This window comes from Corvus moneduloides, chromosome 6, assembly GCF_009650955.1.
Source record: "Corvus moneduloides isolate bCorMon1 chromosome 6, bCorMon1.pri, whole genome shotgun sequence".
Taxonomy (NCBI): domain Eukaryota; kingdom Metazoa; phylum Chordata; class Aves; order Passeriformes; family Corvidae; genus Corvus; species Corvus moneduloides.
Genome location: NC_045481.1, coordinates 33,441,066 through 33,453,899, shown reverse-complemented (window position 1 = coordinate 33,453,899; position 12,834 = coordinate 33,441,066). Strand labels below are relative to the sequence as shown.

Here is a 12,834-nt window from a genome sequence, read left to right as displayed (position 1 = left end):
GGCTCATTATTTCTTTTCTATGAGGCTAAAATAACTACCTCTGCAGAAGCTGCTTTGGTAGCATGAAACAAGAAAAAAAAGCAGGAAACCAAACATTTAAAAAGAACTCTTACTACCTTTGCTGAGGTAATACTATCTCAAGACTCTGAGATTATTTTAATAGTGAAGATTCAAAAGAATCAACGTCTCTCATAACTGAAAGCAAAGCTGCAGGCACTTCCTTAGACTGATACATTTGTTTGCTACCTGGTGTTCAGCTAGCATCTGACAAGTAAAAAAGGGCCACAAAATATGTTTGTAAAAGATATAGGAAAGTAAAAAGTTCTCTTGGGCCTCACATCTCCCCACAAGAAAGACATTCCAAAGAAGAGCAGTGAAGCTGTTGAAGGGTCTGGGGCACACATCTGATGACAAGTGCCTGAGGGAGCTGGAATTGTTCAGCCTGGAGAAAAGGAGGCTCAGGGGAGACCTTATCACTCTCTACAACCACCTGAAAGGAGGGTGTAACCAGGTGTGGGTCAGCCTCTTCTCCCAAGTAACTTGTGACAAGATGAGAGGAAATGCCTCAAGTTGCCGCGTGGGAGGTTTAGATTGGGTATTAGGAAAAATTTCGTCACTGAAAGGGTCATCCAGCATTGGAACAGGCTGCCCAGGGAAGTGATGGAGTTTCCATCCCTGAAGGTATTTAAAAGACATGTAGACATGGCACCTAGGGACATGGTTTAGTTGTGGACTTGGAAATGCTGGTTGGACTTGATGATCCTAAAGGTCTTTTCCAACCTAAATCAATCTATGATTCTAAAGTTGTTTGCCATTTATTATTGAGAGCTTTCAAGATTATTTATCTTCCCAGACTCTCCATGCCTAGGAGGTCACAGAAACAATTCCTGAAGGCAATGGAGTACCTAGCTATAGCTCTGCAAAATGACCTTAAGTTAAACTCTCCTAAGCGTTGACTTTACAGCAAAGTTGAGACTATACCTATTTCATTCGGACAAGACCATAAAGAACAAACAAGCTTTACACTCTTGTTTTTCCAGAGGGGAATACCAGGGAAAGCATCTTTTCTGTTGGATGAACACACTGGTAATGACAGGATGTAAGCTGTCATTGACAATAATGTTGATAACAGTCGCTGTTACTTTTGGTCCTGCAGGTGGTAAAAAGTTCCACCTACAGTATTTTGCTGAAGGAAACCCCTGCCAATCCCCTCTACACAGAGATGACTCTCAGGAGCTGAGAGACTTTTTGTGGCTGTTTTCTTTTTTTTTAGCTACTCAAATCTAGAACCTGATCTCTGGATATAATAGATTTATTTGAAAACATTGCTACTTTGTTTTAAAGTTTAAAAAGGTCCTTATAATATAGAGAACTCTAGCCATCCAGAACGTTTAGATACTATTCCTGGAAAGAAAAGTCTCATGAATTTAGACTTTGTATGACATCACCACCTGAAACTGGAAGCATTCATGGGCAGGAGGGCTTGATATTTATTGCTATTTGGAACTGCAGTGGTGTTTTGCTAGGCTAGAGAAGCAAAAAGGGATACCTGGATGCAGTGAGAGTATCCAGAAGGGTTTGCCTTCCCTAAGATCACAACTGGGATGTCACATTCCCTGTATGAGTACTTCAAATTCAACTGGGTTTCCTGCAGCCACCATGCAGGTTGGTTTAATTATTGTAAAACCATGCAGTGGTTGGTCCATTCATATACTTTCTGTCAAGCTAGTGATGTTTTATATTGAATACTGCTTTACGGAAGACTGGGTTTGAAATGCCTGTTCCCTTATAGTAACCTGGTTGGATTCCCTTTTAGTCCCCGACTGAGACCCTGTCATCTCGGATTTTTTTTTTTTTTAACTACCCACTAGGATAACCTGGACAACACCCTGTCAAACCAAATCTGTCAGTTGGTTTTCTACCCAAACTGCAAAGCAAGAAAGCCTGTTCAAAGCCTCTGGGTCTCCATAAATTGAGGAAATAGGTTATGCTGAGAAACGCAAGCCATGGATGGCAGTCACCGCACAGTCTTGCGAAGGACAAAAAGCAGAACACTTCAATCACTTATCCTAGAGCTCTCAAGAGATGTCACTTCACTACCACTGGGAAACAAGTAGTGATTGCTGTCAGATGAACAGAAAGACTGATCAACAGGGTGCTACTCTGTGGCAATCAAAGTAAAGACCAGTAAAGTTAAAAAAAAAAAAATTCTTCCACATATTTCTGGAAATGTTGAGCAATATGCAGCAGTGGGGCCTTCCTCAAAAGGCAATTACTCAAAATATGACAAAATTTTATACTCTAAATTAATTTTGGCATGGAAAACAAACTCTGAGAGAAACTTCCCTTCTCCCTTTTTTTGACCAGAAAAAAGTATAGTTGCTGTAGAACTGTCTCCCCTTATGTGTTTTAAGTATAGTGCTTGGAAGGATACTGCAGCAATAAATTCAATTTGCAACAGTAAATGGATGATCTCTTTCAACAAACAGAATGCAAAACAAATTAAACAAAATTTTTTTCAAAATATTTGTCCTAATATTAGGATAGACTTATTTCTTGCTCTAATGAAAAGGGTGAAATACTTTCTCCAAGATGTGCTTTGTCACAACACTGTGACACTTGTAATGAGTGACATTTTCTCTGTTATTTCTTTTTCCCATGGATGCCATAAAGTGCATCGCATGAATATGAAGTGACATCTTTACTAACATGTGGTACTTACTTATCACCCACAATTCCCAAATTGATTGTTGGATAGCCATGTTCTTGGATTGTAGCTAGGAGAGTTGAACGGTTACTGTCCCGAATCTTTCCTGGCAAGAGGTCATCCTCAGGATTCAGCAGCTATAAAACCAGAAACACTCTCAGTCAGTCTCCTTGGAATACTGTGCTTTACACAAGTGAGAATTTTTTTCTTTGGGCTGGACAGGATATTTTTAGACACATATCCTGAAACACGTATAAAGTGATTTAGTGAATTTAAATTAATAAGATCTGTAATGTGCTTGTTTAGTCCAGTCCTTTGTGTTGTTTAGTTTGTTTCTATTGGTTCATGTCTGCAAAATATTCTTACCCCTTATGAGTATGTGGCTTCTAATCTCAGACATTACCAATCAAAACAAAAACTTTTAAGTTTTCACATTATTGTTCCTCTTTAAATGGTTTTAAGGAAATCTCATTGATGTTGTTAACCAGATTTAAAGGTATTAATGGACATTTTGAAGTTCATTGTCTGCCTACCAATAAAGATGTCTTTTAAATACAACGATCTGCATTGGAATAATAGACCGAAGCCTTATGCTTAGTTGTTGTATCAATTACTGTTTTGGATGAAAAGCTTTCTCTCAAGATAGTATATCGTTGCAATTACCTCACATGTGTTATGTATTTTGGAAGTGAAACTACAAAACATACATATGTAAATGTATGTTTTATATATATTAGAAATTCTTATGTAGGACACAGAGGGACAATACAGTATTGACAGGACGTAAATAATAATACTACTAGTAAGACTGTATCTGTCAAAATCACAGCATTAGGTAGTAAGGTAAGAATAATGAAAAATGGAGCATGGGTAAACTTCATGCTTTGGCTTGCAACTCTGTTTCTGTGAAGACTTTCATAGGACATTTAAGAAACCCACTGTACAGGATCTCTTTGACATTTTACAAAAGAGAATGTCCACATCAGTAAAGGACCCTTTAATGACATGCAAGAATCTTTAATCATATGGAAGTTACTAATCAGGAAAATCACCATCTATAATCCTTATAGCTCTACGGATTTATTCTTCAGTTAGTGGTATGGTTCCTGCTTGCCACACCCTGTTTATGCTATGAAATCTGGTAAGATTCTGTACACCAGATGACAAAATTCAACCTATTAAAAGTTTTCAAAATTGAACATATTCAAGCTGTATGAAATACAGCTATTGAGTTAATGTTTGTGGCTGGATTTCAGAAAGTTTGTCTTAAAGGACAGTCAAAACTTCATGCTGTCTTTAAACTTCAAGCTGACTTTATCTCAACCCACATGTTCTTTAGGTTTTGCTCTTCCTATTCTTTCTATGTCCTGCTGCTGGAAGAAGTGAGAGGACACAGTTGCTGGCCTGGGTCAACATACAACATATGTAAAATTAGTAAATTGAGTTAATCTTAAACCTGATTTTTCTGATGTAGTTAAAACAATTATAAAGCTGGCCTGCCGTTCTACCAACATGAGAGTGTCTGCATTTCAACGTGTGCTACTATGAGAAAGAACATTGAGGCACAATACTGCAGCAAGGCATTTGGTAGTACTATTCAGTTTTCAAAGACAGCTTGTCTGCCATTTGTATTATAGCTATAGAGGAGTGTTGCTTAAAAGAAATTACTCTTCAGTCATGACTGGCAGGAGGAAAGCAACTGGCACATAGTTGGATACATTACCAAAATTTTGGCAAAGATAATGTGACACCTGTGAGAAAGCCCCTAAGGGAGAAAACACAAGCAGATGATTATGGGTTGATCCCTCACAAAAATAGCTCATGTCAGCACGAGTTGCAGTTCAAAAAGTGAGTCTGCTTGGGAATAGGGTGGAAGTCACTATCCAAAATACTGCCTCAAAAAAATGTAGTATTTCAGGCTAGAATTCTAAACAAATGTTTCTTACCTCATTCCCTGTTGACATTACTGCAACCACTGGAAACTTGTTAACTTCTACTTCCGTTACTCCAACAGTTGCTAATAGACCAATCTCAGACGGACCCATGTGGGTTCCTTTAGCCAGCACACATTCACCTCTTTTAATGTCATGTCCTATGGGTCTGAAAGTCAGGACAGAAAAACAACATGACAGAGAAACAGAATGAGATTCGAAGTACCTTTCCTTGATTGGTCCTGCTCCAGGTTAGGAGTGTCCAAGGACACTCCTTAGTTAGACTGTCAAAATGTCAGTACTACTCATGATTAAAAAATTACTTTAAAAATCATCAGCCCTTCTGTTCCTTACAGAGATATTTAATAAATACAGACCTGATATCTTGGCCTGGTCGAGCTTGCACCAGAATTCGAACCTCTAGTTCTTCAGTGCCCTAGGAACAAACACAAGGACATCACATATGGTCAGCTGAGCTATTCAAAGAAAATTAATGTTTAATTTCTCAGAAGTCTACACAGCTTATAGCACTCATTACACTGAGACATTATGGTTTAAGCATCATATTGTTCTCCTGATTTGTTTGTCAAGGTTGTAACATAATGTGTGCTAAAACTGAACAGCATTTTAAGAAATGTTCTTCATGACGAGCTCACCAGGGGAGGACCAGCACTGAATACGTAGTTTTAGCTTCCTATTTTCTTTTTAATGATACCCGTGTTTCTACAGCTTTCCTGTGTTACAATCTGTTGATCTGGTATACTGAGTGGATTCTTTCTACTCCTCTCAACCAACTTGATCTGCCCAAACCATTTCAAAGATGGCACTTCAAAAAGACCATTAGGCTGGCAGACAGTAGGCCACTACATTAGCAGAAAGGTGGGAAGAAGCTATATGCTGCAGCTGTTTCAGGATTTTCATATAGATTCCTGTACTGGATACTCCTACTTGAGAGCCTTGTACGAATCAGAAAGGGGCTCATTCATCTTGTTTATTTACTGTGAACAAGAGACAATGGCCTGAAAAGTCTGATGCATTTCCTTGCTCAGAATGTCAATGGTTTGGTGATTCATTCAATGCCAATAAAAGGCACATAACCTGTATTGTTAATATTTAATTTTAAGCCCTACAAATGGGTTGATGATATATACAGTCATCTTTGAGATAGTGCCAGCCTGTCAGTAGCACTAAATCTAAACTTAGACTGAAACAAATTTTGTTTTTACATTGTCATGTAGTGCTTCATATTTAAATACCTCGAAGTTATAAATCAGACACTAATATTACAAGAAAAACAAGGCAGGTCAGTGTTATTTGGAATTTTTACAAAAACAGAAGCGTTGTATAGGACAACGGGATTTTTTTCATAAAGGTGATATGGGCCTCAGTTTCTGAGTTCAAACTAAATGGTCTAAACTTAAGGGCCCAAAGTTAAAGCTAATGAATGTGTTATAAGAGATTATGATTCTGTTTACCTACTGTGAGAATTTAAACCCCTGAAAACCAGAAAATTACTAACAAAAAAATTTCTTACTTCATCCCAGTATTTTCATATGCTTTTCAGAAGCTTTTATTGCAAACTCTGTCTCTTTTGTACTTACCCTTTTTGTATAAGAGACAATTTTTGGCTGTGAGCGATCAAATTGGCTGTGCTGGTGCCCAGAATGGCCTTTTGCCCCTTATTGCCACCTGAGGCTGTAAAAGACACTTGAGTCTAGCAATAAAAATTTGGGGCAATGGTTAGTCCCATAATTACTTTATTTTTATGACACTCTGGCAATGGTTGTTCAGTCATGAAGGTTTGAAATTTCCATATCTTTGATAACATTTAAAGATGGATAGAAGATTTTAAGAGAAACAAGAGGAGAGGGAATGACACGTTTGATTAATATAAAAGGTCCTATCTAGGACTGCTGGATTAGGGGAAATAACCAAAAAAAAAGGCTTTTGAGGAACTCAGCAATCCCAGGTTTAGAAGGCACCGTGGAAAGTGTGACTATGGACAACATGGTGGTATACAGAGATTGATGTCTGTGGAACTGATGGATATCCCAGAATGCTTAAGGAATACAACATAATTCAAGGTGGCTAGAGGGGCTTGCAGGGAGGTATGGCATTATGCTGAGAACATCTTTCATTTGGTGTGTGTCAGGCAGCATTCTTGCTGTGTATTAATACATTTTGAACTATATCTGAGTGGCTTTGGTGGCTGTGAACAGTTGGCATCCATGCTGATACACTGATGCTTGGGCTTGAGGCAGGATCTAACTCTTGTTTTGGTTGATCACACTGGGCTCCTTTCTCCTACAAGGTGACATAAAAACTCAAAATGAAAAAGGTGTGGACATGTTTCCTAATGAATGTGCATTTGGCAAGCTGATGAGAATTTTTCTTCCTGATGTATAGAGATAATTCCTTTCAGGCCTATGGTTTCTAAGGTCATTTGGGGAATGTTTGCTATGAAATTTAAATACTGGTACCGCAACTAGAACTCAAGGAATGAGTTCCTTTGAAAAGTAATCTCTTTCCAGAAGAACATTTTTCAGATGTTAAAGATTTCACTTCAGTTAAATCCCAGCCCTGAAGGGGCTCCTTAAGGAGTTCTTAACACTAAAAAAAAAAAAAATTTTGAAATACGTAGCCACCCAGACACGAAAAGGAGAAAAAAATTAACATATTAATTAAATTATACTAATTATTATCAACAGGATTCATAGAGCAGTTTATTCAAAGACAAGCAGAAACTAAAGAGTCCTACCTCATACTTACAGGCAAGAAAAAGGAGTTGAAGGTGGCTGACCATTCGTGAAAATATTCAGAGTTTAAGCACATAGCCAAATAACCTGTTCTCACATGCAGAGGAGAGCATGCATGTAAAAAGTGGACGGCAGGGCAGAGTCATCCAAAGAAGAAGTAGAAAAATAAAAGGTTTCCATGTGTGTTGCTCTGCAATGTGATAGTCCTCTCATGATGAGGTGGGCAATGGCCACAAAAAACTTGCTCAGTAAGGCTAATGGAGCGATTAACAAGCAGTGAAGGCAATGGTGTATTTCGCAGGAAGATAAAATCTATACATATACATCTGTAACCTCAAAGCAGGATGGATAATTTCAGTAATTCCTCTGTCCTCTGAAGGACAGCCTAGACAGCTTGCTGAGTTCATTAGATGTAAAAATCTATGCATTTAATAAGGCATGAGAAAGATTCCCTAGAGTGTGTTTCAGTCTTTGCTGTTTTTATCAGTGTTGAACACTAGAATTCATCTCTTACACCCCAGCTGCAATCACTGTGCTGACACTGAGCTGTAGTGAAGTGGAACAGCTTGTCAGAACAGCAGCAGTAGAGCAAAGGCTGATTTGAGCACAGAACCATACACATAGTTCATTCCAAAGCTGAACTTGGAAGTTGTGTCAATAAGAGACATATCTTCTTGCCTTAAGTCTCTCAGATGACAGCAAACATGATGATAGTACCCTGAAATCACAGCTGGGATTCAGAAGCAATTCTCTGAACATAAAAGAAGTTTAAGATGGACTCTTTGGAATAAAGTTGTCTAGAGAGAGCTCCTCTGCTTCATAAAAAGCACATTTCACTATGTTGAGACAACTGTGCATAATGAATTACTACTACAGTATTCATATTTTTTCTGTGTTTTTTAATGAGTTTTCTTTCTATGTTCATATTTGCAGCATCTGTAAGGTAGTGCACCAGTATGATTTACAGGTAGGCTGGAAAATCTGTTCAAAACCAGGGCTATGTCTACATTCTGGGGGAATATGCACCGTAACCATTTCCTGGTTTTCAGAGGTCTTAAATTCAGTAATGTTCTCATTTTAAAGAAGCACAAAGGTCTTTTAAATTCTTAGTTGCAGTTTAAAAAAATTTGGGAAGCATTTACTTCCCCTGTTTCATAACAAAACCTCTTTTTCTAAACAGATTCATTGGAAGGTATTCGTACAAGATGTATTCTCCAAAATCCACCAAATTCACCTTTGCTGAAACAAGATCAACTCTGATAATACAGAACCCTCTTCATAGAACAGTTTAAAAGAACCCATGTCATCCCATGGATTTTGCAGCACTTAAAACAGTTCACTTTCCCACAGGAAATCATATTCAGCTTTAATTACATCAGCAGTAATTCAATGTATTATTCTGAGATCAATATGTAATTTAAGAAAACTTTACCCCTTCTTATTTGGTGAGATTTCCACTAGCCTGTATTTTAAAATGTGAATACAGTACAGTAGGCATTCAAATTGGACTGTAGGCATGGATTTCCAGGAGGCATTTGCCTTCCACTCAAATCATGCTCCCAAGTATTTTAGAGTCAGCATTCAACAATTTTGATGAAAAATCAGTCAGAACAGGAAGGTCTGTGGTACTGTTAACACAGCCTGAAAAAGTGAGAATTGCCACTAGGAACTGATGCAAAAACCCTCAAACTTCTGAGATTACTGAAGAGCTTTTCTGTATGACTGTCTTTCATATTTACAGGGTTGTATCATGTGCCATTTCCTGCTGCACACAAAAGAAAAATGAGTTTTTTAAATTGTGACTCACATCATCTGATTCCCTGATGAGCTCTGTATCTTCCACTTGCACCACTGCATCAGCACCACACGGAATTGGAGCACCGGTTGTAACACGCATTACCTGACCAGGCATCACAGTCTGAGTTGGCTGAAAAATAAAAAACCAGAAACTAATCTACTTTTGAAATAAAAATTTCAAACCACTTGAACTTTATGCAAGTAATCTACCTGAAAGACCAGAATTCTTATTTGCAGCACTACTCTTGATGTACTGTGAGTGATATCAACAGGTACAATAAACTCCAATTCACACCTGGCTTTATTTATATGGCCACATATGGCTTCAGTTTTATCTCCTTGTATTTCTATCACATGAACAACTTTCAGAAGAAGAAATATACTGATACTCAGAAGAATACTTGGCACAGAAAAATAACTGGCTTAGAAATTTAACTGTTAGATGGTGACCTTCTGGAAACTTCCATGAGCAAAAATCTGGCAGTCCTCAGTACATAAATATTTTTGCAGAATACTCTGGTCGCCAGGGCTGAAATTGCTTTGCTTTGGTTGGATTTTTGTTCTGTTTTATTTTACCAGCACACTATATATGGAAAACCAATATATAATAGTAATGTAACCAACTGCTTAATTTTTAAGCAGATTTCCTAATACTGAGAGACGGCTCAATACTAGTTCACAGAGAATATCTATCTTTGTGAGGGTCAATTTAGAATAGCCTAAAATTGATAATATTCTACAATTCTATAAAGTCGCAGGACATTAAAAAGTTTCAGCAGAAGCAATACAAAGAATATAAAAATATCAGAACAACATGATAAAACAAATGACATGGTTTTAATAACATTTCTCACCAGGAAGACTATTTTAATAAACATTTGTCAAAATCCAGGGTAAAACCATAATTTGACCATAACTACCTAAGAAATAAATAACTAAAGAAAATATTCCTGAAAAAATGGAACTAAAAGAAGCTGATATGATGACTGAGATTTCATTGCTGGCTCCCCATGGCACTGCAGTAAGTCCAGCTTATTTAGGCTTTACTGTTAGTAGTGAACATGTGCTGCACACAGATCTACACAGCTGTGATCAGAGCAGCATATTCTGTACATGTCACACGTATAATTCGTGTGCAGATTGACTCTATATTCCATATGCAGCGCTGGAATACATCCAATACTTCTCAAACTGTGATTAGCAGATATTTGACAGCAACCCACAGGCCCGCGGGCAGTACTGCCCAGGTGCTGTTACCTGCTCCTGCCCAGCAGGCATTTACTCCATGACTTTGGTCAGGAGGTTGACAAAGACTACCAAACTCCACACCAGTGGTCAGCACTTCAGCTGTATAAAGCTGTTTGCCTCGCCTATTCTTCTACTCCCGCGCTGTCATAACCTCTGAAAGGTGAGTCTTACTTTGAAATGTGTGTATTTCAAAGGCTATTCATTGGGACAGAAGCCCTAGGAAGAGGCTGGGAATGGTTTTTACCTGGTTTATCACAGTACTACAGCCACCTACATATCCCATGAAACAACTGAGCCTGGAACTGACTGAATCTTGACCCTTTTCTACAGGTAATGGAAATCTAATATCCTCAGAGAAGAACATAAATAAAATGCTAATATAAACTTTAAAACCCCACACTTGCCATAAGTCACGGTTAGTGTGTTTTTAGGACAAGATTCATGTTATCCTAACCTAGGTATCTAAACCAGATGACATAAAAATAATATTTTTAAGAAAATGGCATTTGTTCCTTACCACAGACTATTCAAGGAGCTGTGGATGGATAGCAGAGATACTGCCATTTATATTAAAGCAGCTTAAAAGGGAAAAGAATGCTATCTAGTGTGTAATTTTGATTTTTATGAAAAGAAATGTTACAAAAGGCAAAACTTACGCCTTGGATTATGTATTTTGCATACCATTGTAGATATAATCTAAAGGTACATTACAAATAGGTAATATTGTTTCGAACTTACTAAGTATTGCTGACTTAAGTGACAATTTTCAGAGGAAAAATGTATTGCATAAAAAATTTCTCCCATTTAAAAAGCACCACAAAGAACACAAAATGTCTACCACTGCCACAAGTCAGAGTCTATGGTGATGAAACGTGCTGTAACTAACCATGTTTTTGGAGTTTATTGTTAGATGAGTGAATTTTTTGAGATGCAATGATGTGATACATTTAAACAAATTTATGATACAATAACAGCTGCTTTTAGAACTGGTTATGTTGCTCATACATTTAATTTCCTTTTTGTCTGCTGAGAATTTGATCAGATTAACTTTATGAAGAAAAGTCAACCACCAGATTCATTTGTGAATCTCCAGGGCTGTGTACCTCTATGACAGAGACTATGAAGATAAAGAAATGACTGCTTCTCAGAAAACGTATTAATGTACAAAAATTTCACAGCAGCTCTCTTAGAGGCCTTTGAGATCTCACTTTTACCTGCAATGGGGGAATACTGGTTTCTGTCCTTTGCCTTAATTACTGATAATCTACTCAATTTTAGTCACTGAATAAACCCCAGAAATAATCTACTAAGCACAGCCCGTATCTCAGGCATTTTCTCCTGCACATGATTACACCTCTCCTGTGATTTAGAATGATCCACGCACCTTTCTGTAAAAAGGCACAAGTTAATGGAATAGTGGAAAATGTCTGCTTTTCATCCTATATTGTAGCTGGTTAGTCATAGTGCCTCTTACAAACCCCTTTAGAAAGTCTTGCAGGAAATGCTATGGTCTGACTATGTAAATCTACAGAAGGAAAGCCATTTTTCCTATGGTTAAGTGTTTCACACACAGGCCACTGTGGATGGCTCATGACCAGTAATCTCAAGTGTGCCCTAACCTTCACAAAACAGGGTAGTGTCTGAAAGCCTTCCCTGATATACAATAAAAAAAGGGTTGACATAAACGTGACCATCTGGAGATGGAAATCAGAAAATACACAAATTAAAAATTGATACAGAAATGTCCAACTTGGCTGTATGGCCTCCCTGCATCTTCTTCCTTGCTACTAGCATTTACACAACCTTTTTCCCTACAGGAGGAGCCAAATCTAAATCTGTTTTGAACTCCCTGCTGTGAATCATTCTGTTAATTGGTCTGTAACATGAAAAGCAGAATGTTGCTGCTGAGAGTGACTGAAGGGTGAAATGAGACTGAGGAGCCTTCCAAGGCTATAAATAATTTCTTGGGAAGGAGATGAACCTGAAGATGTGTTTGCCCCAGAAAAAAACTTTGACCAATTATTCTGAGGTCAACAGTCTTGTTTTTCTAACTTGCCACTGGTATTTTCAGAAATAGTCTCTCTCTGCATGCCTCCCCCCCACCCAATTTTTGTTCCTTGCCAGAGAGCCTTCCTATTCCCAGTAATCTGGGAGGACAGACTGTCCCTGTAGAGAGACATTTCTGAGCTCTTGAACTTTGTCGGAGGGAAGGAGGCTTCCATTTGCCCTTTCATCTTTTCTACAAACTTGCTGAACTGATTAGGACACTGAAACACTTCAGACCTCTAATGGGAAGTACTCCCCATTACAGACAACTTCAACAGTACTGCTTTTAAGCAACACTTTGCTGTGATATTTAACTAGCAAAATGATAATACTGATGACAGGGGAATGT

General features: G+C 37.9%; 1 protein-coding gene across 23 annotated transcripts in view; it reads right to left on the bottom strand.

Moving 5' to 3' along the window:
• Positions 1-12,834, bottom strand: part of GPHN (gephyrin) — a 289,830-nt gene that overhangs the window by 25,791 nt on the left and 251,205 nt on the right. For all 23 annotated transcript variants that reach the window (XM_032111557.1, XM_032111560.1, XM_032111562.1 and 20 more), the window contains 4 exons: positions 9,202-9,321; positions 5,016-5,074; positions 4,654-4,807; positions 2,723-2,844 (listed from right to left, as the gene is read on the bottom strand). In XM_032111557.1, coding sequence (XP_031967448.1) covers positions 2,723-2,844; positions 4,654-4,807; positions 5,016-5,074; positions 9,202-9,321 — 455 coding nt within the window. The remainder of the gene's footprint in view (positions 1-2,722; positions 2,845-4,653; positions 4,808-5,015; positions 5,075-9,201; positions 9,322-12,834) is intronic.